This window comes from Salarias fasciatus, chromosome 17 (genome assembly GCF_902148845.1).
Source record: "Salarias fasciatus chromosome 17, fSalaFa1.1, whole genome shotgun sequence".
Taxonomy (NCBI): Eukaryota; Metazoa; Chordata; class Actinopteri; order Blenniiformes; family Blenniidae; genus Salarias; species Salarias fasciatus.
The window spans coordinates 11,484,503-11,509,157 of NC_043761.1; the positions used below are offsets into that span (position 1 = coordinate 11,484,503).

At 43.7% G+C, this 24,655-nt stretch overlaps 1 protein-coding gene across 4 annotated transcripts in view; it reads right to left on the bottom strand.

The window, feature by feature from the left end:
- Positions 1–5,728: 5,728 nt before the first annotated feature.
- wnt5b (wingless-type MMTV integration site family, member 5b) overlaps positions 5,729–24,655 on the bottom strand; it is a 99,666-nt gene continuing 80,739 nt past the window's right edge. For 2 of the 4 annotated variants that reach the window (XM_030113700.1, XM_030113702.1), the window contains 6 exons: positions 17,175–17,341; positions 16,105–16,192; positions 15,689–15,848; positions 12,700–12,992; positions 7,513–7,671; positions 7,126–7,425 (listed from right to left, as the gene is read on the bottom strand). In XM_030113700.1, the coding sequence (XP_029969560.1) occupies positions 7,126–7,425; positions 7,513–7,671; positions 12,700–12,992; positions 15,689–15,848; positions 16,105–16,192; positions 17,175–17,290 (1,116 nt within the window). In that variant the 5' untranslated portion in view covers positions 17,291–17,341. Of the gene's footprint in view, positions 7,426–7,512; positions 7,672–12,699; positions 12,993–15,688; positions 15,849–16,104; positions 16,193–17,174; positions 17,342–24,655 lie in introns of all 4 variants that reach the window. The other 2 variants (XM_030113698.1, XM_030113699.1) reach the window with 2 other exon arrangements.

The window sequence follows — 24,655 nt, forward strand, 5'->3', positions numbered from 1 at the left end:
GATTTATTTACAAGGGTTGTATATGCTGCTCGTGAGTGTGACTGTTTATCGAAATGTGTGTATATATTTATTTCTATCTCTCAAGATAGATAGACAGATAGATAGATAAATATTTGTGTAAATTTAAATCTTTTTCTTTTTGTATGCATTTGTGTTTTGACTCATATCACGGATTTGACATTTCCAACATGAATTATTAATGATAATAAAAGAAACACAATAAATAAAAGATATTTCAACTAAATTTTTTTGCAATAACTTTTTTTCTGCCAGCTGCCATGTGGATGCTGAGCACCCTCCAATAACATTGTGGAAATATTGATTGGAAAAATAGTAATTTCATCAATGAATAATAACTTTGTGAAAATGCATACCATTTGGAGAACTCTACATTGACATATGGCCAGTAAAAAAGTATGAAAGTACCTGGAACTTCACTAATTTCTTATAGTTTGCCAATGTCATTTTTCTGTTGACATTTCTTTCTAATTGGAGGCAGATCTGAAGGCCTAATCCACCACTTAGGTGCAATCAGCTTCTCCAAGATCAGTCAGATACATTTAGATTTCATAAAAAAAAGATCAGAAATAAGTAGGATTCATTTTTTTTGCTACAGAAAATAATGAAGACTCAAATCAGCGAGGAAACACAGACTACACATGTTATAAATGATGCCAACCAAGTAATAAGAATGTAATTTAAAAGTTTGATTGTTCTTGTCTTTACATGAAAACTGCTCCGTTTTGAATTAGGACGTCTTTATATTTCCTTTCCGTCCTTTAAAATTTAAACATGAGCAAATAATTAATGTGTCCATGTGATATTTATCTAAATAGTGGTAAATTATTGGCAACAGACGGGTTATCTGATCACTGATTCTGTGATTTTACATGTTATTGCTGCATGAGGTTCATCAGTGCAACAGCCATTAAAACATTCCTGTTTGCAAGTTGGCCTCACCGCAAGTAATTATACTGCAGTGCAGCTTTTAACAGTCGGTGCAGGTGGCGTGACAGTTCAGCTCACACTCTTCACCTGTAAGAAATGACTTCACACCGAGGATTACACCAGCGCCACTTCACCTGCCTTTACCCTTTCGACCTCCTCCAGTTTGGCTTGTAAATACCCATAAATAAATCTCAGCAGAACACAAACACGCTGGAAAACAAGCCTCGATGCAATGCTTATAGGGTTGACTCTCATTACATGATTGTGCAAATGGCCTCATTGTGATGCGGGCCTGGCAGTCGGGTGTGCTCATAAACTCACTTTGGTCTGGTTAATCAGGTTCGCCGCCACGCCATCAAACACATTTGACAACTTGTTCCAACAGTTCTTGTTTTGTCGTCAAGAAGCTGAGTGGCTCCAGAAGACGGCGTTCGGAAAGAAAAACTCACCTTCACGGCTTTGCTGATGCAGCTCTGGCAAACAGAGTGTGACGTTGCCTCGGACCTTTGACCTGATTAGTGCTGCGTGGTGCTGATGCAATGTGTCTGTCTCAACAGAGGAGCCATATTTTCTCTGAATACACAGATAGGTTATCAGTTGAACGTTATTTATCTCCTGTACTTTATGAAATGATCTCAAAATATCGATAGCGTGTGGTCAACAAGTGGAACAGGTTCTTCTCTTACCTGTACAGACTCTTTATCTCCTCTGAGGTTTTACTGATTTATTGACAAGTTCTCAAACTGAAAGACAGACCTGGAGTTCATGTCTCACTTGCATTTCTGACAGAGCTCATCCTCGCGGTTCGTCATTGATCTGTCTTTTCTAACGGAGTGACTGATGTCTCTTCAGAGACCTCTGCCAAACACTCGGAGTAGGTGGGCACATAATGTGATTTTAACCTTGTCTGGCACTGATAATGAGGTTCACCAGCAGCTACTCTCAGAAAGAGCACCACAAATTACTCCTAAATTAGATTACACATATCGAGGACTTCAAGCTGTCGTTTAAAAGCTTTGAAATAGTCCGTGAACTTTTGGTGAATAAAATATGACACAGACCAAGAAGATATTTCAGTCATTAAAATGCATCTTTGTTTTTCACTTTATTCTTCTAAGTTTGTGAGTTGAGGTTTTTGGATTCAGTTTTTTTTTCAATCTGATGACCTTCAACTCTACAGCTCCAGCAAACATCATGACTACACTGCACTTTATTTATGCACAACACTGATTCCTGCACGTTCACGCTGCTAATCCAGCATTAAAATGCTGCTTTGTTGCTCCATCTTTGTGTATGTGTGAGCTTGTGTGCAGGTCGCTCGTTGGGTAATGTTGCAATTTAGATAATCTGTTGATGCTGTACCAACTGGAGAAACACAGCGGACTTGGCTGCTTTGTAGCGGTGGAGATTACTTTTCTTAATTAAAAGAAAAGCTAAGGATGTGTTTGGTCTGTGCATGCACAACGTGTGTGTGTTTAAAAACAAGGATGAGAAATTTTCAGAATCACTCAAGGAAATGAATGTAAAACAGGCTTAAAGACATGACTTCAATGAACCAAAATTCTCTCAAAAATCACTTTAAGTCAGAAAAAAAAGCTATTTGTTTTTGTAGTCAAGTGTGTGAAGAGTGTGTGTTACAAAAAACACTGTGTTGCTGGGATGCCAGACTCCACGTAACATCAACAAGTAGGAACAGGCAGACCACACCTGAAACCATTCTGCCTCTTTCGGGGATTTTTTTTTTTTTTTTTGTATCACTGATCATGAAGCAGCTCCTGTCAATTAATCTGAATAGTTAGATTTCAGTAAAACTGTGAAATGAATCTCCAAACTTTTTGCAGAATGTTTGAAAGTTCATAAGCAAATTCATCAAACTGTATCAAAAATAGCCTTGATATATTGATATAGATCAAGATTAAATGCATGAATCGTCATTCTCATACATCCTGCTGCTATAAGGATGTAGTTTAGTCTTTTTTCATGTTTGTGCTGTTGATGGTTCACCGAGAACTTCCTACATTATTAACCAACCAGTTTAGACATGATGAACAGCGCAATTAACAATTGATGATGTTCCTCCGGGTGTCACAGCGTCGCTTGTCTTCGGGCTGAATTAGCTGGTGATTAAAACTTCCCCCGGCCTGTGGCTGAAAGAACGAGGTGTGGTGAAGGAAAAACGGTTTCGCGTGTCATGTGACCACACCCTGTGTGCGTCGTTTGTGTGTGTGAGACATTAGATAACTGATTGGATTTGGTGTTATTTTAAAGCTTTTGATGCAGCAGTTTTTGGCTCCTCCTTTCGTTATGCTGACCACTGGCAACATGTGCTCAGAGAAAATCAACTGAGCAATTCAAAAACATCAAAACATCTATAAACATTGACCTGGCAAAATCTCAAATTTTAAATGTGTTTTTCGGGTTTGTTCGCTACAGCCGAATAATCCGTTACCTCTTACAATCATATCTGACAGACTGTTTCAAGCCTGACTAATCAATATAAGAAGATGCCAAAGGTCAATAAACACAACAGGTTTTCAAGACACGAGTTGGAGTGAGATGAGGGAATCAAACCTCCGCCTCACAGTGTGTTTCTCGTGTCTGCAACATCGCCCCAGGAGCATTAGATATTCTGGTTTTCTACTCAGATGCAAACTGTATTGTACGAGTGTGTTTTTTTTGGATGTGTGACAAAAAAAAAGGAGGCTGTATCTTCTTCCTCAGATAATCCAGATCAGAGAGTTTGCCTACAGATCTCTGAAGTACAACAGCTGCTGGCTAATCTGCAAACTCCCGTATCCAAGATCTCACTGTACTGTTTGCTCCTGGCATCATGTAGCGCTTCAGTAAAACGATCAAACAGCAGCTTTGAGAGAGACGACGATGTGAAATATCGTGTATCAAAAAAAGCTTCACAATCCGGAGTGATAGTCTGACAGATTTTCACTCTACAGGAGCAAAACGTTCTTGCTTTCTTTGAATTTCAATGCGATTCTCATTCGTTCTGTTCATCGGAGGAGGAGAAACCGGAGCTTCCAGCTCCTCCGCTTTCACTCAAAACACGTAGCGAGAGCAGGTTGTCCAAGAAATTATCCCATTGCTCAATGTCAAAACAGCTCTGAGGAGAGAGACGCGACGAGAAACAAAGTTAAGATAAATGGAAAGAAAAATTCTCCCAGTCACAGCGAAGGCAGAAGACGCTACATAATTAGCCAGCTGACAGTCCTCCAGGAGATGGGTCTCATTAAAGCTTTCCTTAAACACTCCTGAACTGTTTTGTTGGCCATTGGATTTCAAAAACACCAATGATGTGCTGTAAAGTCCTCAAGGTGGACGTCAAACTTTCAGATGCAAAACAAAGCTGTTTCTTCCTAATGAGGATAATGTTCACGATCGACCCGAAGCACAAACACCGCACCATGTAAGCCCTGATAACCACTTCGAATCTTTAAAACCAAACTTCCACGCCGGTGTTTCAAACTGAATCCTGAAGCGTCGCCTGGCAGGAGAAAGGAAGCAGGGAAAGCCTCGCAGGCTGTAGCTGGTTTTGTTTGTCTGACGAGCAGCAGATGGCTACCAGGTGAAACCGATTGGCGAGGCCATCTCATTACACTTTCACTGCCCTAATCTTCTTTAAACACACACATTCATCATGCCAGAGTGTGTGTGCGCGCAACCGCGGGAGATAATTCATCACAATTAATGCACACACGTTTGACTTTCCAGCTTCGGGGAGGGAGGAATCCGTTTGTCCACAATGAGGGAAGTCAAACACAGGAGGAGCCCCCTGTCAGGTGAGAGGGATTTTACACACACACACACACACACACACTGGTCATGCTGCTCCGGTCAGTGGTCTAATCCAATTACTTTTGAGCAGCTGAAAGTAATGGGATTGTTAGCCAGGTCACCGTACAGTATCTGCTTATCCGTGATGGCGCGGCTGACGTTCAGTCCCAGAGGTTGTCAGAAGCCGAGGAGAGCGAAGCCGCCGGAGCATTTCACAGATTCAGAGGGGAGATAAAGTCAATCTGCCGGTGCCATGAAGTGACCACGGGAGAATCCATCCTCGGTGAATTCATGGCGAGAAAGCACACACACACACACATGCATGGGACAGTGGAGCAGCTGAGGGACTGGCTGCTCGACCATCTGACGGGATCAAAGGTCTTTAGGAGGTGTGAGAAAATAGAGCCGAAGGGACTAACAAGTTAAACAACAAGCAAATGGACAAAGCAAAGAAGATTTGCTGTGAAGGAATCACTTGTGCACAAGTCGACGAACACATACAGTCTTCAACAAACATTCATGTAAACACAACGTAGTGTTCTGGTTACATCTGTAGGTTCCTTCCTGTATAACTCATAAAATCAAGACTGAATTTGGTTTAATATGCTGAGATTTTAAAACCTGCAGTGAAATTTCCTAATTGAAGAAAAATGCAGGTTTTAGGAAGCTTGAGCAATTGACCTGCGTGCAAACGTCTCTGAAAATATAATGAAATGAAGCTATTAGCGTTACAATTTGTCAGATTTCCTGTTTTTCAGATGCTATTTTGTCCTGGTTTTGTGAATGGCAGCACTGTCTTTCATTTTTCCATGATTTCCTGTGCCGTGTCTTTCTCTCACCCGAACATGTTCCAGAACAGCCGACGAGCAACAGAGACTGGTGTGTATTTATCATGTCGGTGCAGAGGAGAGAGTGAAAGAATGTTGGCCTTCATGTGACATTTCCCCCCCAAAAAACTGCAGCAGACTCACAAATAAAAAGCCTCATTTTCAAAGACTAGTTTATCAAGAGAATACACAATAATACTCATGTATAAAACATAGAAAACAAAGTGGGAAACATTAATAAAATATACTTTCTTCTCAGATCTACTATTTCTCCAAGTAATAAATTGCAGTCACTTCTGTTTTCCAGTCTTTTTTCTGCTCATGTTAGTCATTTGTCACTCAAATTACAACCGAAAGTCGACAAAATGCAAGAAAAACCTCATGGTACAGGTTTGTAAATTTTGTAAACAGGCGGCGAAATGGGATGTTTTCCTTGTTGCCGTCACGGGCTGCGCAGCAACGTGAGGAGAAGCGGTCCGCTCTGTCTCCCCCGTCCGGCTTCATTACGGCAGATACAGCACATTAATCTCTGTAATGGAGGTTTTGTTCACTTCGCTGTCACATGAAGGTCACGGAGCGGGAACCGCTGCTGCGAGCCGCTTGTTTAAACAGCGCAGATCTTGAAGGTGTCGAGATGGCCGCGACTACCAAGCTTCATTAACCTGCGCGGTCGGAGGAAGCTGCAGCAAACCACACCGGTCCTGAAGATGATGGGCTTTCCTGTGCGTTAAGAGTGCTTTTAAATACAAATCTGGAACTAGAGATAGCTGCACTTAAGCTTCTCAGTCAACTGAGCGTCCTTGTGAAACAATACATTGATGTAAAATAACCATACACGTTCCCTTTGTTGTTGTTTTTTTTCCTTTTAACACTCTTTGATCCACCCGTTTCATGGTTTGCATTTGCATCTTCTGTTTTCTGTTGCCAGTTTGAGCTCCAGTTTCTCCAGCGCGTCTCCTTCAGGGTTCCTTAAAATAGACGGAGGGACACCGCTGAGCTCTGAAATAGCACCAGACCCCAGAGAGCCGCGGAAACGTCCGAGTCCAAACCGCCTCTTTTCCAGAGTCCTCTTTAAATAACAATACGAATTGTATGCTGGTTTATTATTTAATTATATATTTATTTCACTTCTCGCACTGCGTGTCCACTTTTAAGAAATCCAGTTGTTACGCTTGCAGGTCCATTCCTTCTCAACGCCCTCCTTTGTTCGCTCCATCTTCCCTCCCTCTTTGCTTCAGGTCTTTGCGATCAGGATGTCACACAAGAAACAGAAAATGATGATTGAAGGTGGAGAAATAAAAGTCCAAATCACTTTTCCCCCTAAATTTTCTTTCTCTCCAATCACTGATTTGCAATTTACTCTAAGAAAACCGACCTAACAGACATTGATCCTCATTTTAGATGTCAAATGATTAATCATCAGAGGTTAAAAAGTTAAACTGCAAAAAAAATTGTGTCTCGTCCTGACCATAGCCCTGAAACGCCGCCTTCCTGTCATCTCCTGCATCCTCCATCTCCGCGTGTTTCCCCCCCCCTTCTGTCTGACTTCACGTCCGCCGGCGGGTTATTTGCACACAAACTGGTCCACCAGCGACGTGCAGCGTTTGCACTTGACGTAGCAGCACCAGTGGAACTTGCAGTGGCAGCGCTCGTGCTTGTACGTCTTGAACTGGTCGTAGCCTCGGCCGCAGCACATCAGCTCGCAGCCGTCCATCCCCTCCGAGGTCTTGTTGCACAGGCGGCCCTGCGTGCCCAGGGAGCCCGTGGTCTCGTTGCGGAGGCAGTAATCCGGGCTGGGGTCGATGTAGACCAGGTCCTCGGCGGTCGGGGTGTTGAAGCGCTTGTCTTCCAGCTCCAGCTTTCCCTGGAGCGAGAAAGCAACGCATTCGGTGTGAGATTCGTTTAGCTCTATCTGACGGAAAGAGGGGGGGAGGTGCCGTGAGCTCAGTACCTTGCGTCCGATCCGCATGGCGGCGGCGCTGGCGTACTTCTCCTTCAGGAATTCACCGACACGCCTGAAGTCGGCCAGCTGGAGCCAGCAGGTCTTCAGGCTGCAGGAACCCGAGACCCCGTGGCACTTACAGGCCACGTTAGCAAGATTGTAGACCGCCTGGGGGAGAACGGGACACAGAGATTTTAGTCACTGGTTTACAGCAGACCAGTGTGAAATATTTAATAAAAGAGACATAATTAATAAAACTAACATTATTTTGAGAGAATTCCCCATAAAACTTATTTCTCTGTGGTTGATAAAGGTGCTTGGGGTTGGATACACATACAGTTATGATCGTGCTCTTTCTTTGAGGAAACAAACTATGCAACACTCTCTCAATTATGGTACTCAATGAATATTTTATTATGCTACTACATTAAAGGTAAGTTGTTACTTTATTAGCTTTATTACATACAAAATGGGCAAAAATGTTTCATAACTGGTTGCTACACATGCTGCTGAAATTAAGCTAATTGAGAAGATTGAGGCTGTGATCGGCGTTAGGCTGAAATAAGAATGATGGTCAGAGAGGATTATGGATCTTTCTGGAGTTTTGGGCAGATGCAAAGCAGCAAAGTCCAGGTATTCGCTGCTTTTGTAGTTGCAACTAAGTTTAAAAAGACAAACTACAAAGAAAAACCATTGTTTTTCCTTATTTGCAAAAAAGCAAAGTGGGAACTTTTGATTTTACAACTTGAAGTTCATTTCTTCTGCATGTGGCCCCTAAACCTGTCTCTTCTGTAGCTCAGCACCCTGCTGCCATCTAGTGGTGAACATCTACAAATACTCTTTCTGTCAGCTTCAACTGTGGTTGAACAGGTTTATTACAGCTATAAATATCAACACTCATCAGACACCAGCAGCATTGAAATCATGATCATAAATGTGAAAATACTGAGTCAAATAAAAAGGAAAAGGCTACTGCGCCATCTGAATTATCTGTGAGGCTGCTGTAAGGTTTCCTTGAGTATGAATGATGACTGGATGGGAAAAAAAAAACAGCTGACTCAGAGTGGAAAAGCTGTTTCTCATCAAGAAAATTGTACCTTAAGCTGGTTTCTCTACAAACTCTGTGTACAGAAAGAAAGAAAGTTTAAGAGAACTGTAATTTCACAAACAATTTGTTTGCAAAAAGGTAACATTTGGTTCTCAGACACAAAGTTTGAATGTATTACTCTGTCTTTAGCTGTGCGCCATTTTACAGCAGGATTAAAACTGAATGTGGAGGACTATGCACGGCTGAGACGTCTGAACAGAAAAAAAAGTATTTTATCATTATATTTTTTGACAAAAATGAAGAGCTGGTGCAAATGGGAATTAGATGCGTTTCAACTGATTCAGCACTTTAAAAACCACTACAGCTGAACCAAAGCACTGGACATAAATAGACATAAATGCCTAAAAATATGAAGTCCAAGATCAAATACATTAAAAACAGGAGCAAGTTTTAAAATGCAGCGGAAAAGACAGATTTCGCCCTGATGAAAGCGTGTGAGTTGCAGCTGTAGTGAACTTCAGGGGGAGCCGTTCAGCCTGCAGCTTCACCAGGTCAGAGAAACAAGGAAAACACATAAAAGACCCCCCTTCTACACACACACACACACACGTTGTCACATCGTGTCATGTTTTGCGTGCACGCCAACCGCTCTGAAACACACTCCTGCCCGTCTGCGCTCCGTATTTGCTGAATCAATTACTTGCGATTCCTGATTTCCCCCGGCTCGCCCCCGCACAAATGAAAGCCATCGCTCTGTCTCCTCACCCTGCCTGATCTCAATTACCTTCTCACCTCTGCTAACCCCGGCGTCCCAAACACCCCCGACCCCCAGCCCTCTCCTCTCCTTTACTACCCAGCAGGCATAGCACTCGGCACCCTCCAATCCCACGAGGCGACCCCTGTGACCCCCCTCAGACAGGGAACAGGGGACAATGACATCTTGTGGAAGGAGAAAAGCACATTTTCGGTGCGTTTTCTGCTTTTTTGTGTATCAGGGGGGAATTATGAAGGTCATTTGTCTTAAACTGTAATCGAGCAGGAGACAGTTAAAGCTGGGATCGTGACACTTATGTTAGCAGGAGGAAATCCTAAGGTTTCATGGCTTCTTGCTGTTTTATGAGCCTTGAGGGTCGCCAAACCCCCGATCTGTGGGGGTTTGTGAGAGGTGCGGAACAATAGCAGCGAGGAAATTGGAGCTACGGCTATAGCTACTGTTTTTTTGCGTTATGATCATGACTTTGAGGCTCTTTTGTGTGTGTGTGTGCGTGTGTGTGTGTGTGTGCTGCAGAAACACAATTCCACGCACGCTGATCGCTGCCAATAACCTCAGTGTCAAACCAAGGCACGCATGTGTGTGTCCCACAGCAGGCAGGGAAATCTGGGAGGTCACGCCTGCTGGGCACAGTGACACTGGACCTGATGAACGCACACACACACACACACACACACACACACACACACACACACACACACACACACACACACACACGCGCGCAGTCATCCGTGGTGGGGACATGGTCTCTATGCCAGGAACAATAGGTGGAGCTCAGACAAGGTTAGGGGTTAGGAGCCGTGTGTGTGTGTGTGTGTGTGTGTGTGTGTGTGTGTGTGTGTGTGTGTGTGTGTGTGCAGATTAAAAGTCAGAAACAGAGCAGACAAGAAATGGAGAACACAGCCCACCTTGTGTGGCAGAATTCGTAACGATTAAGAAGGAAAATGTTTCATTGCTTCCTGCATGTCTCCATTATAACTAAAAAAAATTCTGCTTTTTATTTAAATTTAACACCAAAATTGATCAAAGGTCCTGAAGGTTTGCTTCAACTCCCTCCTAAAGACAAGCCTGTACGAAAAAGAAATACAAGGAAAATATCCATTTGCTACATAACAGATCTGAAGTGTTTGAATCTGATTGAATTAAATTTTATGACCCAACAAAACAAACACTTTTTTGCTGTACTTTCATTGTTCGATGATGTCAAACTTTCAACTGCACTGACATACTTTAAAGACAAATAAAACCAGCATGAACACAAAGTGGAGACTTCAGAAAACCAGATGAAACAAATTTGTTTGCATAAAGGATGAAAAAGTCTGGAGGCTGTGCTGTGGAGCAGTGGTTAGCACCGGTCTGAGTGCACATCCGGGGTCTTTCTCTGCAGAGTTTGCATGTTCTCTCTGTGCACGCATTGCTTTTGTTGAGCCTAATTGGTGAGTTTAAATGGTGAGAATGTGACGGTGAGTGACCGCCTGTCTCTCTGGCGGACGGGAGACCTGTCCAGAATCTACTCTGCCCTCCTCCACGGCCAGCTGGGATCAGATCCAGCCGTCCGTAGCCTCAAGTTACTCAAGCTGGAAGGAAAATGTGGTCAGTTGTGCTCACTTCTCCAGTGATATTAAACATGTGGCCTTTAGCGCTTTTTTTTTTCTTACAACTTAATCAAATTTAAAAATGCATTTGTGTTTGCGCTGCGCTTGGCTGCAATATCTGCAGAGTACAGCTGGTTTGAATAAACATGAGGCGAGCCAACGCTGTTGGGAAAGACCTTGAGTTGCAACAAAGTGTCAAACAGGCAACGGAACAGCTACATGATTGTTTCTGACCCCAGGAGACGACATCCAGCTCTTTTAGAGTCTGTGTAACAAGTGCTGCCTCATTTGCTTTGTGCTTAGCAGAGACAGTGAACTTTGGTGTGTGTGTATGTGTATGTGTGCATGTGTGTGTAAGGCTTTGAGAGTCGGGCGAGTGTGACGGAGGTTCATCCCTCACCCAGCGTCTCTGTCTCCAGACGCTTGTACACACAGCGCGTAGTCCGCCATCCACACAAATCAAATGAGGCTGACCGCAAACACACACACACACACACGCACACACACACACATAGTGGCACACCCCTGTCACCTTTACAAAAGCCCTGCAGTTTGCCCTGTGCAGCCAAGCGAGACAAATCCCGCTTAGGACAAACCAGCGTGTCCACGGAAGAAAGCGAGAAAAGAGGGGGGAGACGGAGAGGAGGAGGAAAAACTCTTCTCGTCTCTCCCGCTCGCCTTTTCTCCCCTCTTCCGTTCCGATGGACAGACGACAATAAAAGCAAAAGATCAAACGGGAGACAGGAGGTAAAGGCATTCAGAGTGTGTGTGTGTGTGTGTGCGCGCGTGTGTGTGTGTTAATACAAAGCTGCAGCAGCAGTAGATCTTTGTCTCATACACTCTCCTATAGCCCCAATGGGACCCTCACCAGAAACACAACCTCTCCAGACCATCACCTTTGACCTGTGGTGCACACACACACAACTAGGAAGGCTCACTGTCTCACGCACAAATCAAACTGAGCCGAGCAGTACACACACCCACACACACACACACACAAGCAGACAAACCCACATGCAGCGTCTCTGCCTTGTAAACAGCTTAAACAAAGCTTCTCTGGCTGAAGATAAACACATTCTCCTGATCCAGCATGCACCAGAATGGGCAAATGGACCTTTTACGAGAAAGGTGTGTGTGTGTGTGTGTGTGTGTGTGTGTGTGTGTGTGTGTGTGTGTGTGTGTGTGTGTGTGTGTGTGTGTGTGTGCCTGTCTGTGTGCTTCTTTGTACTGCTCTTCCTGCCTCAGAATGTTTCTCAACAATTTATCTTCATATATCATTTGTGGACTTTCTAATTGTCTCTGCGCAGTAATCAGCAGTAATGTTGGGGAAAACATATCATAAGAGATCTCTGCCTTTTCATCTTTTTCTCTCAATGCTCACTGTGCTTCCAGAAGTTGAGTTCTAAAAGGTAAACACGCGATCGTCCATTGTGTCTCTGGTTTTACATGTGTTTTTATGCGCGCCTGTGTGCTGCTCTGCAGGAATGTGCGGTGACCCGGTGACCCGGCCAGGCTCCAAGGGCGTTAGCAGTTACACCATTTGGACCCTCCCAATAAATAACCAACACACACCCACACACACACACACACACACACACACACTGCCAGGTCAGGCGGTGCGGGGACGGATCCCCGACAGAAGTACAGATTTAGTGCCGGGCTGAGAACCGTGTATGCATATTTTATTCACTTGACTTCCTCTACCTTCAACTTGAACTTCCTGTTCATTTAAAAAGAAAAGTATAAAACACGACAGGGAAAAGTCGGTTTACTCCGCCTACCTGTCTCCCTGCTTCGTTGTTGTGCAGGTTCATCAGGGTGCGGGCGTGCTCGGGCGACCCGCGGGGGTAGTTCTTCTCCCTCTCTCGGGCGTCGACGAACTCGCGGGCGAAGCGGTAGCCGTAGTGCACGTTGTCTCCGCAGCCGCCCCACAGCCAGTCCCGCGGCAGGTCCCTGGGCCGGGCGGCGCGGCTGCAGCCGCAGGTGGACAGCTCGCCCTCGCGGCACGCCCGGCTGATGGCGTTGACCACGCCGGCCGCGCTGATGGCGTAGGTGAAGGCCGTTTCTCTGGAGCCTGGCGAAGGAGAGCAAAAAAACAAAACAACAGTCAAACGCCGCTGAATATCTGAAGTTACACCCATGATCGGATGTGCTGTCTCTTTCATTTATAGTCACACAATTCATTGGTGGGAGTGTGAACGTTTGTGCATTCCCTGACAGGAAGCTGCGCAGGATTACCCCCCTCTTACACACAGCCAACAGCCGCACACCCTTTCTGACCCAACAATAGACAATAGATGTGATTTAAGGCTCTGAACTCATACCTGGTTAAGCTCAACAACTTCAAATACCTGCTCAGTGATCCTTACAGCCTGCGCACCGGTTCCCCCCGTGTCGCCGGCCTCTGGTTATACCCTCATCCTGGCCAGTCAACCTTTCAGCTGAAGGGTCACTACACACACATTAAGGTGCCTCCCACCAATCACAGCACGGAGAAGTCAAAGCTATTTCTGTTGAAGTTATTTTCATGCTCACAGCGATGAGAAGTGTAGTTCTGACACGCTGCTCTCCGGATATAGTGGTGGCTACACATGTAAAAGTCGTAACTCGTTGTAACATCTGGCTGTTTCACATTCAGGATTTCTAGTCTCTCTGCTGATTAGCAGCACTTTACAACGTTGAATACACAACCCAGCTCTTCTCTGAGGTAATACACAAATCCTGACAACATGCAAATGAGTGGAAACGACGAGACGGTGGCAGGTGGGATGTTGAAAGGCCGGAAACTCCAGAATTTACATATGAAGCGCAAAGACGGCCCTGTTTTCTTACAGAGAATATAGCCAATAATCTTTCAACATTTAGTGTTTAATATTTACAATGAGCAGGATCCTGTTTTTACTGAGTATTGGATGCAACATTTACATCTTCTACTGTTTAGTGATCTCAGATTCCTTTCACTTCCTTGAAATTGATCACAGTTATTTAAATAGAGACTTTTAAATGGGGATTTGTGTTGTACTTTAATATTCTCCTCATCATATTGATATAGTATTAAAAAACAGTTGAGAGAGAGAGAGAGAGAGAGAGAGAGAGAGAGAGAGAGAGAGAGAGAGAGAGAGAGAGAGAGAGAGATAGGTTTTATGGGGCTGCGGAGCCTCCACTTCAAACAGCGGGTCCGGATGTGCCGGCTCGGTGTCAGCTCATCGGCGCATTTCAAAAGACGCGTCGCGGGACAATGGACCGACTGACACCTCCATATAAACCTGGAGATGGACCGAGGGCCGGGAGGGACGCAGACAGAGAGGAGCAGCAAACACCTCGCCCGGCTGCCCGCGGCGGATCTGACACGTACTTGTTGATGAGGCGTTTCCCACGTCGCCCGCCGGGAATTACGCGCACGAGATATCGATCCGCGGGTGTGTTTTGGTTAAACTTTCAGGAGATAAAACACGCGTTTTATCGGTTCCTGCTTATTTAGTCTGATAAAAACGCGTTTCTGTCAGAATTGTTTCCCGTTTTCGTTTTTTAGGACTCCACTATTTTTTTTTTTTTTGCGCAATTCGGGAGCGCACAGAGGATCGGTGTTAACTGTAAACACTCTCATTGTTAGCAATGTTTTGGTAAAAACCTTTATGTTATTTCACATTGATGGACAGAAACACATTGCCAAACATGCATTCAGACAAACTGGACACCGATGGAGACGCGCAAAATGAAATCATATGAAAAAAGACGCACATTTCACATTCATGCTCTATCAATATTCCAGCCAAAGGCAGGCTTTCATTAAGGCATGGCAAGTGGAGGCACGCGGACCACACGCGGCCTTTGTCATTATTAACTGTGGCCTGCATGACAACTTCCAAATATCATCAGAAATTATTGGTTCCACAGACAATCGAAGGCTGATGGCCATTTTATGCACATTTGAAAAGTACTGGCATCTATTTGTTAAACTTGTTGTTTACCAGGTTATTTCAAGGAACAATACAATTATCAAGGACATGCAAGCTAGTTAAAATTAAAGACAAAAAATCAATTCTTTGAAACAAATAATGTCCCATAATTCTTTCAGTAAATACACAAACTCAAAGAGAGAACTTCTGGTATTTAGGGTGAGTTTTTGCAGCCCTCACAAGGATCAAAGTTGCTCTGAATCTTTTGATAAGATTAAACAAACCTATTTTCTGTTAAAAATGGCCTTTATACTTGCACACACAAATGCTGCAACAAATTAAGATTGTTGAAGGGAAAGGGTGACCCCACCAAAAGCAGATTTAGGTGAACTTTCTCATCTTACATGATGTTATTGGATGAAAATACTGTAAGACCAACTTGTCATGCACACTTTTTTTCCTTACAGAAAAGAAGCCATATCAAGGAAACTGCACAAGACACCGTCTATATGAAAAAACATTCAAAATGAAAGTTGTGCAAACATTTTCTTGACCCTATTCCACACAGTTCGTGTCTTCAAGCCCACTTTACTGTGATGCAATAACTCTCAAGTTAAATGATAATGCTGTGTTTTTTCTTGCCAAAACTCCCAGAACCTGTAATTTCAAAATAATTCAAGATTGCAAAAAACCCTGCAGAAACAAAGGCATTGTTTATGATTTGAGTCCCGCTAAGCTTTTGTATTTCTTCATTCTTGTATGATTAATAACTGTATAAGTAATAAAAAAAAGCTGTGATTTGTCAGAAAAAATAGAACCATTTCATCAATACTTTATCATAGATTTTGTTGTTATTAAATTGTCATCTCACCAATGTGCATGACTCGTCCAAACACAGACGTGTTGTCCACGGTGCTGCAGTTCCACCTCCTCTGTCTGAACTGATACTGGCACTCCTTGATGCCCGTCTTGGCTCCATCTCCGATGTAGGTCATGTGGTCCTGGTAGAGTTGGCAGAGCTTCCTCTGACCCTGCAGACCACACAGACGGAGAGCAGAGCCTGTCGGTGGTGTGATACTTCAGAGATCACAAGGACGCGCCCTTTCATTTGACCATGAAGTCAAAGTACAAGTAGGAGGATCATACTTTGTATTTCTCACTTCATTAGAGTCATGACATGCAACACTGAGCTGTTACGCCTTGACTCTTTTGGTTGCATGCTATGAGTATTTCTCTCATTTAAGTAAATCTAAATCTAAATATAATGTGTGTTTCTTCAAGACTTACCTGGGAAAGGCCGGAGAGCTGACTGCAGAGAGGCTGAGCCCCGATAATATACATCTCTGGGCGCTGAATTGGCATCAGACCCAGTGACCTGAAAAACAGAGACGATATTTAGTCAAAATTTACACACACAAAACATATCTGCTCTAAAAATCTGCACTGATTTATAAGTGATGTAGCAGCTGAGGGGAAAAGCAGCAGACTAAGTGATATATTTACCCAATAAATGCAGATAAATAAAAATGCAGACAAACCTCTGCAGCTGCATCTTTCCAACTATCCTAAAATACATAAACTCACATTATGAACTGCTTCTAACGATGAAATCGGTAACTTTTCTCTTGAAGGGCCTCTGGGCTTTGGCTGACTGGACCCAGAGCTGAGCTGCTTTTGTTTTATGCAAACAGGAAACTGAACCTACTGTCCTCCAAACTCCCAAATCCCAAAGCATCCTCCTCTGCAGGCCCGCATGCAAACCGAGCGGCGCACTGTAGTTCATGTAAGTCAAGAATAAAGTGTGGCTAATTGTATGGGCACACCAGCAGCACGCCATGCCATGCCATTTGGGGCTCGGCCAGTGTAAATATTGTGACAGAGCCTTCACATTTGTTCCATTCACTGTTAGTGCCCCACCACACGATTGGAACATCGCAAAAACGAACCCCCAAAACACACACACACACACACACACACACACACACACACACACACACACACACACACACACACACACACATACACAAGAAGCGACACACAGAGAGAAGCCACTGCTCAAAACTTTCCATTTGTCTTGAGAAAAAAACAAAAAACAGAAAAGAGACGAACTGTGTTTTGAACATAAACGCATCCTGTGCGTAAAACTAATTGCGCGTAAAGGCTGTTTAAGTTCAAATTTAGGAAAAAAAAAACTTCCATACCAATATGTTTTGCTCCAAAATGCAACTTACAATATATATTTTTCTTTTCATTGTATAAAGCTGATTTGTTTCAGACGTCTAATTTGGATAAATAATCGGGCACCATTGCGCTCAGGAGCGCGTCTTGAACGCTCAACGTAAAAGTCAGTTACTCACCACCACGAGTTGGCATCGACCAGCAGCAGCTGGGAGCTGCAGGCCAGCAGGGCGGCTGCCAGCAGCAGATGTCGGGCCGCACCGGTTCGTCCCCTCCGGACCGATCTGTTGTCCATGGTCCGCCGCGTCCCCGCCGCACAGCCGGGCCTGGAGAAAGAGCTCTGCTGCTGAGACAGGGGCAGAGAATGAAGAAGAGGCGTCCTGGGTCAGTCTTGCAGGTTTTTTTTTTTTTTTTTTTTTTTTTGAGGGGGGGGGGGGGGGACTCAGATGGCGATGCCACAGGCTCCTGTTGTCCGGCTCACGTGTTTCTCTTTGCTTGGCCCAGTTTGTCTTTAAAGTCAGCTTTGCTTTCACTCTCTCCTCTGTTTTTCTCTTAAAGCCACAACCAACAAACCACTGCCATTAAATAAAGAAAATCAGTGGGGAAGTTTGTAATCCCGAGTAGCTTCAATGTAGATGAAAGTCGACAACTGGCTCCGAGTTCCGCCACGAGTTGATGAGAATTAAAAAAAAAAAATCCACTTCAAATCCAAGCCAAAGCTGTGCGTAAAATGGTTTGGCAAAAATGTTCCTTTCACGCAAGGAGCGATGCAAATCAGAGCTTCTCTTTCACTTTCCTGAAATGAATAAATAAAACGCATCCAAAGAGGGAAAAGTGAGATCCACTTGTTGCCTTGACGAAAGATTAACAAGGTAATCAAAAGCACTGAAACGAGCGCTCCTTCCCTCTCTCACCTCACTACAACTACTATCTCTCTCACGCACACTCCCCCTCTCTCTCCCTGGTTTACACACTCCTCCTTTTCTCACCGCCGATTCACCTCCAAACACCCCCACACCCCTTTTGCGCGCCCTGTCCCTTCCTCCATGCATTACGCGCGCGTGCCCATGTGGGAACTGATCAGATGGGAGGTTTTACACCAACAGTGATCAACAGATGAATTCACCTGTAATGTTTCTGATTTTGAGCTCTAAAGAACTAATATTGTAACCTATTTTCTTTTCCATCGCTCTATTTTTAAAGACATAAAAATTGTTGACACCCAATCATTATTAATGATTATTGATTCATATGTTTCTAAACATTGTCCATCATTCCTCTGTGCCAGTTCCTTTTTGTATTAAATGAGAAGAGAGAAAGAAAACAGAAGAGTGAGTGATGGGGGAGTTAGAAGTTTTGGAGGACCCCAATCAACCTTTAAAAAGTTCACGTGGGTCAGATTCCTTTTATTAGCTGGAGTGAAAAATTTGTTTGAATAAAAGGTCTAATCCTCTCTGCCAGAATGAAGGACAACACACACACACAGAGACACACGCACACACACTTGGTCAGAGACGGTCAGGAGTCCTGAGGTAAAGAAAGGGCGTGTTGAAGCGAGCTCTCTTCAATTCATAACCCGGTCAAAGGCAAACCGTGGTGAACCTGCAAAGGAGCAGGTTCTTTGATCTGACTCAGTGCTTCTGAAAGGAGGCAGAGCAACAGGAAGACCGGAGCCCATAACTTCAGTTCTATCGAGTTTTATTAAACCTCGAGCCGAATGGGGGGGAAAAACAATCCAGACAGTCATGACATTTTTGTGCAAAAACAGAAAACACGGATTGTGTATTGGAACATTTGAGGCATCTGTCATGACTGCACACTTCTGTTCAACCATTTAACGAGTCTCCAGTTTAGTTGATGTATGAATCAGTCACGTTGATTTGTTTTTTGTTTTTTTTTTAACAAAACTTAGTTGTAGGGGTTGTTTCACACTGGATAGCTGGAGGTCCTCTGTGTTTGCATGACAATGGAGGCGCACCTTTCATCTCTCAGGGGCCCACTTCTCCACTACACACACACACACACACACACACACACACACACACACACACACACACACACACACACACACACACACACTGGGATGATCTCAATACACATTCAACTGATATTCTGCTGCATGTCATTTGTGTGTGGGAATACACACCACCACAATAGTTTACATTACTGTCAGCAGAAGGTCGATTATAACATGAGAACTGGTTTAACCAACCACTCAGTTTGTGACTTTGAAAGCATGAGTGAAAGAACAATAAACATTTTCAAGATGCTTCAGGTTCTCTCTTCTTGTTTGTCCACTTGCTCCTGTCTTCTCTTGTGTGTTGGCTCACCTTGCATGGCCCTGACACTAAATATTGAGTAGGTCGCAATGACAATAGCGCCCTCCTCTGGTAGAATAGAGCAGACACACTTGACAGTGAAGCGACTGTGTGAAAGACTTGGTTCAGGATGCATCAATTTCATCCTCCTCTTCTGGTAAAACATGGATTCACCTTACAAAGTACTTCAGTTTTCACAAGTTATTCTCAAAATTTACTCATGAAAAATAGACATTTGAGAGTTATATAGAGAAAAATGCAATATTATGCCAAGAGGATAAATATGGTTGCAGTTTTACTGAAAAACTTTGTTCTGCCTGCCACAATACAGGAGACTCACATTTCAATATATTGGATTTCATCTGCCAATGGATGCAACTCAGTACAATGAATAAATACAATAAAAATATATTTTTCATCAAATCACCCATATATTTTTAATTAATTACACTTAAAGTGAATTATTTCAAATATTTACTGTTAACTCAGTAAAGTTTAGAACACAGAATGACAGTTTTACTGAGAATGCTATCTTCTATGTGCTTTCTGTATTTCAAGAAAAGATGTTTTCCATATCTTTAAACTGGATGTAATAATTAGTGGTGATGATAATTCATAATCAGCAGTATTTAGACACTAGAAGGAAACATTCACAGGACATTCAGAGAACATACAAAGCTGGTTTACAAGGAGTCTGGAAGTGACTGATAAAATAATCAATTTTTCAATAATATTTTATTATTTGAGTTGTACTAAAACACCCTTATTTCCAATTGCATTATTTCTTGTTTTTCCAACATTGGTTATGAATCACCATTACATGGAAAAAGACAGAAAATGCTAAGCAGGAACAGTAACTTATCTAAACATGAAACATGCCACTTTTCGTTGAAAGATACAAAAAAGAAGATTTAAGTTATTTTCAGCTGGGCGCTGTACAGTAATCCCACTATTTCACGTCCATATCCAAAGATCGCATCAGTTTTAACTGGCACTGTACTGGTTTCCCACAATTTCGCACAAATACGAAGATGCTTCCTACAACTGACCTTGCTGGTTTTTAACACTTAAGCCAGATCTAGCTGTGGAAGACAACCTCAGTTCTCAGCTCTCAACACAATCTGATTCAGCGTTTAATATTTATCTATCAAAGTCTTACTTGTTGGGATTGAACCTTTCATTCAAACACACAGTCAGCTAGTCTGTGGGAACACAGGCCTCTGCAACTATTGAGGGAAATAACCTCGAGCTTCAGTAAACTTCACGTCTCTGATCAGCATTCTGCTGACTCCACCGTCAGCTTGTGATGCTTGTGCTGAGACACAAGGAGGAGCAGTTCAGCCGCGGTGCATAAAACAACCAGAGGAGAGGAGGGAGGCGAGGGACTCAGGGCGGGGTGAGGGCACAGACACAAAACTTGGACAAAGTGAGATAAAGAAAGGGAGAAACAGGAGGGTAAATAGAGGGAGTGTAGAGAGAGAGGGAGTGTCCCAATAAAGGATACAGAGAGAGAGAGAGGGAGAGGGGGAGAGAGAGAGGACCTGTCTCTGGAGGATATGAGCAATAGCCATGCAACAGGGAGCAATGCCTGAGAAAGTCAGCGGCTCCTCTCTGGATTAACAGCAGCCTCACTTTTTATTGCCTACAGTGCCAGACTGGAGCGAGACGAGCAGCCAGCTCTCTGCTGCAGGGGAGGCAGCTGCAGTCGGCTGATGGAGCCGGAGCCGATCCCTGGAAGCCGCTCGTGCCAAAATGATAAATATTAATTTTTTTAAAATGACAGTCACTTGCAAATTGATTGCTGTGTGGTTGGAGGGCAGAACAGGGAAGGGAGGATACATCTAATACCTGAAAATATATTCAGCCGTTGTCTTAGCTCTCAGAAGAACAGGCAGCAGGAGCATTCAGTCTAGGGGGAAAGTTTCCACTTTTTTAAAGTCCCTGAATGTATTTCTCCGTTAGATGTAATGTGTCTTTCAGTATTCTCTTTTAATGCCCTGTTAGGCATTTCAGAAGTGTGTTTTTAAGCTTTCTCTAAATCTTTAATGAGGATGCAGTGATATAAATCACTCCACTACCACTGAAAACAGAGACGAAATTCAGAAAAATCACTGAAGTGGGATTGAAGCCCTAAATCTTCCAGATCCACAAGTCAACTGACTTTATCACCACTGTACACAGCAGCCAAGAAGCTGCTTAAACGCTGATAAACTACAGATTACATGTGAAAAAACAGGAATACCACACCTTCATTGAGCATTAATACATGCCTCCACAGTATAGACCTTTTTTCCTTTTTTTTCCCCCTTTTGTCCTGAGAGCGCACAGAGCGCTTGATGAGAATGATGAAGGTTTTATCGCTCCAGACTTCACTTCACCAGTGTGCAGTCAGCAGGCTGGCGGAGTCCAGTCCTGCCTCCACCTCTGCAGTGAGCCGCAGGCTGTATCTCTAATAAATCACCAGCTCAACGGCACAGTGAAACGTCCCGCTGCCAACTTCACCTGCGCTTCACAAACTCATCTGGCTGTGGTGATGTGGAACCGCCAATCACGGCGGACGCATAGCGTCCTGAGATGTACAGTGTGTTCGGGTAATAGTACCGAAAAAGGCTGGACTCCACAAACTGTCTGGGGGGAAGACACTTGAGAATAAAGCAAAGACAGATTAGAAGGAAAGTTTATGTTGTGTTGAAAGTAAGTTCTTCTTTGTCTTTTTGCCAAAGCAGATCAGCTTCTTCCAATCCCCTCCTTCCTCACTGCATTCATGAAAATCCTCACTGGTCTTCCTCTCCTCCTCTTGACTGGCAGCTTCATCCTCAGCATCCTAACTTCATAACGAAACCTGTTTATTCATTCATTCACTCAGCAAACCTCCACCTCTCCAGGTTCGTCTCAACCTGCTGGATTAGAACCCTCGACATCCTTCAGGAAGCAGGTTTTGCGGGAGGTCGATTCCCTCCAACTCTCAGATGAGAACAGAACTGCTCACTCCTCTGGAATTAATTCACCATTCTTCCTTACTTTTCTCCGGTCATCCTATATTTTTTTTTATCTCTTTCTTTTTTTTTTAATGTCAGTTGCTTTTCCAACACATACACACATGAACACACATATAGGAAATACACACACAAACACACAGAACACACACGTGTGCAGTGACAAGCTGCCAAATTCAGCCGGCTGCAAGAATTTACTGCTTCCCCCTTCCTCTCTCTTTCTCTCTCTCTCTCTCTCTCTCTCTCTCACACACACACACTACCACACACACACACACACACAGCCCTCTGGGGATTTGCAGGGGGACTTGGAAGCAGCTGAGACGGACCTTGGAAAGGCCTTGGGGCTTTATATCTGCCTCATTGTTTTTTGTTTTTTTTCTTTTCTGGATACATGTGCTCTTGCATGTATGACGGCCCGTGGAAGCCCGTCCTCTTTCATTCCTGTTTTCACCCTTCATCACTCCTTCCCTCCCGCCCTCCCCGCCTCTCTTCCTGCCTCCCTTCCTCGTCACGCTCGCACTCCCCTCGTCTCCTTCCCTCGCTCCATCTCTCTCACCCTGACTCCGTCCATCTCCCTCCACCCCTTCTTGTCTCCATCCATCCTTCTGTCAGCTGGCAGAAGATGAGTCATGCCTCTAGCTGGGAGGCTAAAACTCCCTCTCTCCTTCTTTCTCTAAATATATCTTCTCTATACTACACCTCCCTCAGTCTTTCGACGGCTCCTTTCCCCTCCTTCTCACACTTCTCTCTGCTCTGCATCACCATCTGTTTCTCTACATCCCTCTGCTTTGTTCTGTCACTTCACCACAAAGCTCTTCACTTCTTCCTCCCTCAATTTTTCACGCATCTCTTTTTCTCTTGTCAGCCTAAAACTCAGAATGCCATCTTTGTTTCTATCCATCCCTCTCACCTTAGATTCTTCCCTTCAACGCGCATCTGTGCATTCTGTAAAGTTGTTCATGTTTGATTTATATGAAAATCTTTACGTTATAATGCCATTTTTTTGTTAGAGTTCTAAGATAAATTCTAATAACTCACTTCCATGTAACGATTTATAGCTTCTCGGTGGAAACGGCAGCGCTCTCTGAGCACTCGCTGGCCTTGTTTGGCACCGGAAGCCCGAGAGAGGCTGAATCCCAGCGAGAAGCCACTGAGGCTGGGTGATAACCCCTGATTCCCCCTCGCCCCCAAGTTCCAAACTGCTCTTGGTCTCCTGATCCCTTCCCTAGAGAAATTAACACACACATACACACACTCATGCACACACACACACATTCAAACATGTCCACTGGAAAAGTGCAAACAAAGACTAGAGTGGATAGACTTACAGAGGACGTCTGGATGAAACACTTATTTGGTTTTATCTCTTTTTTTCTGCTATACAATGCTAAAATCTGCACATACAGTGCAGGAGGAGCCTCATGCAGTGTGGATCAGAGCAACTTTCACATGTTCATTAGTGGATAAAGCAGCAAGTCTCAGCTGGTCTGGCCTGATTTACTGCTTGTCTCTAGATTGATTCATCTGGCCTGTAAATCCCAGGGAAGCCTCGTTCTGTGCCAGGTCAGATAGCACACACAGGTTCGCGCACGCACACGCGCACGCGCTTCCATCACTTCAGAGCATATTACATTAGCTTACACTTATTTTCCGGAGCCTTCTCCTAACATGGACCTCCAGCAATCCCTGCCAGACTGTGAGCTTCACCCTGACCCGAACCAAATTTATTGCTTCACCCTGAAATTAAATGAAATACTGAGTGGTGACATGCTTTTGTAGTAACTTTCCTTTACAGAACGTGCATTTTCCAGTGTGTCTGTGCTTCCTGATGCCTTGTTTTTTCTTTTTATTTCCTTCATTTGACCTTTTGAGCTCTAACCTGAATGCTATTCAAGGGTTAATTACTTATAAGTTTGTTTTAGTTAAGGAAAAAAAAAGTCTGACATAAACACACACACACACTGGGCATTGATTGATTAGAATATTACACCTCATATCCAGTCATGGTTTTGCCTATTTTAATTTCTCCTATCAACCAGTATGTACAAAAGACCGCAAGCTCCATGTTTTGGGAACATGGAGGGGTGACTTACCAAAAGAATGCAAGATTAATGAGATTAGTGTGGTCTAAATCGGGACATAAATATCTTTGGTTATATAAAATTGGTTTTATGTGGGAACACAGAGTATAAAGTCTGCTTGGCGGCTGAGACAGCCACTGTGAGTCATCTGTGTGCTGAATGTTTACTTATCCTTTTTAATATGGTTAATGCTTCAATTCTTTGAGCCTGGAAGTGTAAAAACAGCAGCAAATGCAAAAATTCTGCATAGTTCTCATGTGAA